The sequence below is a fragment of the Otolemur garnettii genome, unplaced genomic scaffold (assembly GCF_000181295.1).
Source record: "Otolemur garnettii isolate 467f Iridium unplaced genomic scaffold, OtoGar3 scaffold00025, whole genome shotgun sequence".
Classification (NCBI taxonomy): domain Eukaryota; kingdom Metazoa; phylum Chordata; class Mammalia; order Primates; family Galagidae; genus Otolemur; species Otolemur garnettii.
In genome coordinates, this window is record NW_003852420.1 from 10,892,830 (window position 1) to 10,899,744 (window position 6,915).

At 49.8% G+C, this 6,915-nt stretch overlaps 1 protein-coding gene across 1 annotated transcript; it reads right to left on the minus strand.

The window, feature by feature from the left end:
- Positions 1–734: 734 nt before the first annotated feature.
- PRND (prion like protein doppel) lies at positions 735–1,277 on the minus strand. The gene has a single exon (XM_003788035.1). It carries the CDS (start codon positions 1,275–1,277, stop codon positions 735–737), a length of 543 nt encoding a protein of 180 aa, XP_003788083.1.
- Between the last annotated feature and the right edge of the window lie 5,638 nt (positions 1,278–6,915).

Below are 6,915 nucleotides of genomic sequence, written 5' to 3' on the forward strand. Positions count from 1 at the left end.
TTCCATACAGTGTGATTTCTGAGCCTGTGTCTAGCTTTATTTCTATGTCAATTTCTTTATTTTAGTTTAATTAGAAGGATTAAACTAACCTCTGCAACTAGGTTTCAAAGTACACAGCCATGGGCTCAGGTCTTTCTGTTTATTTCTGAACGTGGAGCTGCTAGCGTCATAACAGCTATATGTCTGGATTTGGGTCCTTTAGAGCCAAAAAGTGATCATGACACAGCTCTGGGACTGGACAGAATGCAAAACCTGGGGTTGGACAAGCGAGGCTTGAATCCCAGCTCCGCCACTTTCGAGCTGTGTGACTCTGGGTGAGCAACTGCGCCTCTCTGAGCCTGTTTTCTCATCTGTAAAACAGGACCAACACCTACCTCTAAGAGTTGTTAGGAAGTGTCATGAAGGGCTTGGCACAGTTCCTGATGCGCTCTGTTACTGACTCAGCTAACGTTCATTCTACTACGGTGTGCCAGACACTCGACTAGGAGCCGAGAATGCGGTGATGGAGAAGCTGGTAAAGCCTGCAGGGAGGTCAACACACACGTTCACATCTATCAAGTACAAACAAACGCCGGGTGGGTGAATATCTGGGGAGATACTTAAAGCGGGCACGAATCACGTCCTTGGTACCTTCAGCACACGTGTGGCTCGGGGCCCGGAGGGGGCCGAGCTGGGCAGCTCTCTCCAGGGCTCGCCGGCCCGCTCTGCTCTGCGGCCGCGGCTGCCCCGAGAGCTTATTTCACCAGCAGCCAAAGCAGCAGCAGCATGCCGAGCATCAGGGGCTGGTCCTCGGTGGCCCGCAGGCCCGCGCCCCGTTCCAACCAGAAATCGCAGTGCTTGACGGAGCAGAGCTCCCGGATCAGCCGCCAGAGGATCCGCTGGTGAAGCTTGTTGTCCTGTTTCTCCCGGGAAAACTCGGCCTGGTTGGCCGCCTGGGTGGCATTGATGCAGCTGGCGATAAACATCGCCTTGGTGACGTTGGCGTCGGAGCAGCCGTCGTACTGGATCCCATCCGGGAACTGCCAGTAGTTGGCCTCGTAGTACCTGTTGCCCTCGGCCCCGAAGTCGATGTCCAGCTTCTGGCCTTGCTTGATGAAGGCTCCGGGGCGGTTCTCGGGGGCGGCGACGTGGGCCTCGGTGATCTGGGAGGTGCTCGGCAAGGCCTTTCGGTTCCACTTGAACCTGTGCTTTATGCCCCGCGCCTTGACCACGGCAAGGTGGCTGAAGAGCAGCACGCAAACAATGGCCGGCCACCATCCGCCCGGGTGCTTCCTCATTGTGTCAGAATCTGCTGGAGAAACCGGCCGTTAGCTTCCCCTCTGGGCTTCCCCGGCTCCCCTGCAGCAGCCCTCCCCCTGGGAGATTATAATCCAAGGAATTGCACCCTTGTGCTATTTATATTTTCTCAAAAGCACAACTGTTTTCTCACGCTTGGGTTGTGCAGGGTTAACTCAAACACCAAAGTTGTTTTCTTTCTTTTTTTCCCCCCTGATGCCTGGGATTACATTCACTCAGGGCCCTGATCCTGGTGTTCCCAGACAGATAAGAAGTTGCAACTGGCAATTATAAAGCCTTTGACTAGGCATGGGAAAATACGCGCGTAATGACCTAATACACACAAGTTTGCTTTGGTGCTCCCTAGCCTGGCAAAGAAAGGCGACCCTGGGAGGGTACAGTGTTGGGGGCGCAGGCTGTGTCTTCAGGCTTCCTTTTTTATTCTGTGTCACCCTAACCTAGCACTGTCCTGGGCACATTCTGCCACCCATTGTGCCTCCCATTCTACGAAAGTCACTGGCTGCTGATTCTAAAGGACTTGACAGGAATGAGAGAGAGCAGAGGAGGGTGGGGAGGAGAGAGAAACACAGAAATGTAGGGAGCCCTGTGCAAGGGGTGTAGATGTGCTGCGTGCGTCCTTTCCCGATCTCTCCCCCACCTCTGGGGGACAGTGTGCATACCAGCTTCCTACTGCACACTTGCTGCGTGTCAGTTGTTGTGTTAAGCCCATCTCTGGGCCAGGTAGGGTGGCTCATGCCGGTGACCCTAGCACTCTGGGAGGCCGAGGCAGGTGTTGCTTGAGCTCAGGAGTTTGAGACCAGTCTGAGCAAGAGTGAGATCCTGTCTCTACTAAAAATAGAACAACTAGCCAGGCATTGTGGTGGGTACCTGTTGTCGCAGCTACTTAGGAGGCTGAGGCAAAAAGATCACTTGAGCCCAGGGGTCTGAGGTTGCTGTGAGCTATGACACCATGATACTCTACCCTGGGGCAACAAAGACTCTATCTAAAAAAAAAAAAAAGGCTCATTTCTGACATCCTCTGATTCTCACAAGGGGTAGGCACATCATTATCCCCATTTTATAAATGTTGACCTGGGATTCAGAGAAGTTAAGTAATTTGCCCAAGGCTGCACAGCAGGAGCTGGTGGATTTTTTTTTTTTTTGAGACAGAGCCTCAAGCTGTCCCCCTGGGTAGAGTGCCATGGCATTACAGCTCACAGCAACCTCCAACTCCTGGGCTCAAGTGAGTCTCCTGCCTCCGCCTCCCAAGTAGCTGGGACCACAGGCGCCCGCCACAACGCCCGGCTATTTTTTGGTTGCAGCCGTCATTGTTGTTTGGCGGGTCCGGGCTGGGGATTCGAACCCGCCACCTTAGGTGTACGTGGCTGGTGCCTTAGCCAGTTGAGCTATAGGCGCCGAGCCAGGAGCTGGTGGATTTGAATTCAGCTCTGACTGACACTGTGTTCCATGTGCCCACCACTCATGCCCCCACTGTCCCTTTGGGTTTCAGGATGGTGCTCTTACTTTGTGCTTTTGACTCATTAGGAAGGATAGCCCCTAAGCTGAACAAAGAGCAAAGAGCAGGGCCCTCAAGGAATTTTAGACACAATGAGTTGAAGGGGAGGGCAGGAGGGCTCCTGCAACTACAATAGCTGTTGGGGAAATCCCAAGGCCACTGTCAGGGTGTTCAGCCACCTGGGTCTTTGTTTGTGTGGATCCGGGCTACAGAGGAACTCTGGCAGCAGAGCTGGCATCTCCTGCGTGAAAATTTACTGTGAGCGCACACACGGAGTGCAGGAGATGGAAGAGGTGGGAGTTAGTGTATTTAGTCCCTAACATGACCTCCATCACCACCCTGCCACATCCCTAAAAGGGATTAATGTTCCTCTGTTAAAATCATCAACTCCAATGCAACACTGACTTTTATGTTTAAAACAATCACGGGCAAAATACAGCCTACGCAAACATGCAGTCACATCTGGAAGCTTGCAAAGGGGCCTCACTGACTTTTCCTTGCTTGTGGGTATTGTCGTGGCTATGTCCCAGGGTGGGACAAGCAGCCAGGCTGCCAGCATCCCACCTCTCACCCCCTAAGCCCAGGGGAACTCAGACTGGTTTTCTCCAAAGAGATCCAAACACGAAGCAAACATTCATTAGTCTCCTAAATAAGGGGCCACACCCTATATCATTAACTCATACCTCTCGGGAGGAGAAATCTTAAATAAGAATAATAACATAATAGATCTTTACAGGTGGGCCAAATTAAAAATAAAAAGCACAGCCTTTATGAGAACGAAATTCATTTTCACAGGCAAGGGTTTAAAAACAAAACAAAATCCCAACCAGCCACCCCTAAAGTAGCATTTTATTGCAGCACCAACACAGATGCATGCAAGACCAAGGGTGACTGAACATTGTCACAAATCTTCCCTGACCTGGGACCCATCCCTGAATGTGGGAGTGAAGAAATCATTGCATGATTTTCAGTCTGGGGCAGAGACTTGATTAGAAACCAGCAACTCTGGCGGCAAAAATGCCTCCCCACGTACCTTGGGCTCTCTCTGGGAGTGCGCCTCGGAGCCTGGTGCTGCTTGGTCCTCCAGCACACCCTCTCAGCAGCTGGGTCTGCCCAGCTATATAGGAGCTGCAGGGGGGTGGCATTCCTGCACACGCCAAATATGGCAGGGCCAATCAGGGGTTCCCGAGCCACTCCCTCATCCTGACAAGGGTGGACCTTCTCATCACTATTTGCTAATATGTCTAACAACCAAGTGAAGACCTTGATGAATTTCAGAAAGACTTTTAGAGTTGAAATAAGGTGCTTTTAGAATTGGAGTAAAAAGTGTCAGAAGGAAAACGCGTTCCCATCATTATCTACAACAGAGGGGCGTCAACAAGTGTTGCCGGATATTCACACTGTCCTACATGTAAAGACCAGTCTCAGATGGCAAAGGGGGTCTGGAGGGCAGCCTCTGGGTGGGGGGTGTCAGCTTGGAAAGAGTGTTGGCCTGGATCACTGTTCCCAAGGCAGGACCCACAGGGAGGGAGGGTTCCCCTTCCACTGGGCAGTGGTGAAGCAGGTGGGTGGAAAGATACATGAGAGGACTTCCCAGCACTTTGGGCTGCTTGGGGACACGTGGTAGGCCCTGAAGGACTTAATTGATCCAAAGCCCAATGTGTTCAAGACCTGTGCAAACCCAGGGAACAGAGACAAATCAAGATGTTACCAACCAGGTTTATAGATGTTGGGGCTGAAAGTGGGTTCCTCCAAGTGCCTTGTGCTCTACATGGGGTCCAAGCGCGGTGGGGAGGAGCTGCAGAACCATTCCTGGGCTTTACACGGCATGAGGCTCACAATTATTGGCACACCATTCTAGGTCTAATGCAGAGGGACTGCTTAGGTGTCCCCGTTACAATCATTATGGCAAGGCAAAATCAAAAGTGAATTCTGGAGGTGAGGATGGGGCAAGATTTGCCTTTTAAGAACAATGGGATTTTTACCCTGAACGTGATCCCATCAGAGTTCACCACGGATTCGCTTCGGAGCTCATTTGCAAACCAAATAAACGAATGCTTCTGAACTGGCCGGAAGATGGCGCCAGAGAGCTAACGAGGACTTGCTGCGCTGAGATGGGAACCCTGCAGCTCACACCGCCCTGCAGAGCTGCTAAGCTCTTGTCTAGATGGATTTGGGGCTTCCAGATGGGCCTTTCTTTTGCCTCTGACTTTATTTTTAAAAACTGATCTCATCCTCCCCTTTAAACAAAGACCTTTCTAAATTTCCGTTTTAGAACAACAGATTTTTTTTGTGCTTGTAAGCACACAGACAACACAAACACATCAGTAGTGTAATCTTAGCTTCTTAGTCTACTATCTACAAAGTGCATAAGAGAAGAAGAAAAAAAATCTCCTCTGGGGAGGCAGAGGCGGGTGGATTGCCTGAGCTCACAGGTTTGAGACCAGCCTGAGCCAGAGCGAGACCTGTCTCTAAGAAAAAATATAGCCAGGCGTTTTGGCAGGTGCCTGTAGTCCCAGCTACTTGGGAGGCTGAGGCAAGAGAATTGCTTGAGCCCAACAGTTTGAGGTTGCTGTGAGCTGTGATGCCACAGCATTCTACTGAGGGCAACAAAGTGAGACTCTGTCTTAAAAGAAAAGAAAATAAATAAACTCTCCTAATACTTTGTTACCCACATACAAGTGTCAGAAGAAGTTTATTCAACATATAGATGCTCAGAGCTGGAAAAGATTCAGCCTCCTCTAGTCCGATTCCTTTGTACTGAGGTCACAGGCCCAGTTAGACTCAAGGTCACCCAGCCCGGCCGGTGGTGCAGCCCTTTCGGGGCCCATTGCCCCATTCTGGACTCTGTGTACTATCTCTCTGGCCTGTTCCCACCAGACACAGTCCTCTCCAGCCCCCTCATTCCTCTTCTTCCTATTCCGTTTCTGAGTAGGATTTTGCCCAGAGGGTGGTGGGAGGTTGGTTTAGAACTGATGAGGCTGCAGATTCCTTTTGTCAGTGAACAAAAGGCTGTTCTCAAAGGAGTAGAGGCATGTGGAAGACTGTGAGTGTGCTGGGGAAGGGAGGGTTCTGGAAACTGCAAGGAGGCCAGAAATCCGTTACTCAGATGCAGAGAATACAGGACTGCCCCAATCCTGCTTTGCACCTGGCTTCCCCGGTGTGATGCATGAACAATAGAAAATTACACAGATTTCTAAAAAAGCAACAGGGAAAGGAAGAATTCTAGAATGCATGAATAGGTCATTGTTTTTTCAATTTCTAGTTTTGATTAGATCTTGGACCCATTTAGGAGGATTCAGAAATAAGTACAGTAAGTCTTTGGGTTACAAACGAGATAGGTTCTGTAGGTTTGTTCTTAAGCTGAATTTGTATGTAAGTTGGAAGAGGTACATTTTCTTATTACCTATGATAGCCTTTGTTCATTAGTATGTGTTGTACATCAGTAGGATGTTTGTAACTCCGGGACTCACTGTAATAGCCTCTGTTTGTATGTGCAAGATGTACATAGGCAGATGTTCATAGCTTGGGGACTGCCTGTACAGTGATCTTTAGGACACAACCCACTATGCCAAATGAACTATACCCAGAGAGGTTACTGTGTAGGAAGATTTCTCACCATATTTGAGCCAGGGAAGGGAAAGTGCAAGACAGGTAAGCCAGGTCCCAGTGCTGAAGGAGCTCATGGCCTAATGGAAGAGAAATAATCAAAATGTGGTTTTGAAAATAATACTTATTACATAGGGGTGTGGGTATCTAAACAGATGCTAGGCTTGAAGGTTTGTGTCCCCTAACAATGCATTTGGTCAAATCCTAACAATGCATTTGGTCAAATCCTGTCTCCTGAGTAATGGTATTGGGGAGTCGGCCTTTGGAAGGTCATAAGGGCAGAGCTCCCATAAATGGGATTAGTGCATTTTTAAAAGAGGCCGAAGAGAACTCCACTGTCTCTTCCACCATGGGAGGACAGAGAGAAAGAGGTCATCTGTGAACCTGAAAGCAGGTCTCCACCAGATACGGAACCTACTGGTGCCTTAATCTTAGACTTGCCAGCCTCCAGAACCATGAGAAGTAAATGTGAGGTGTTTATAAGCCATTCAGTCCTTGGTTGTTATAGCAGCTCA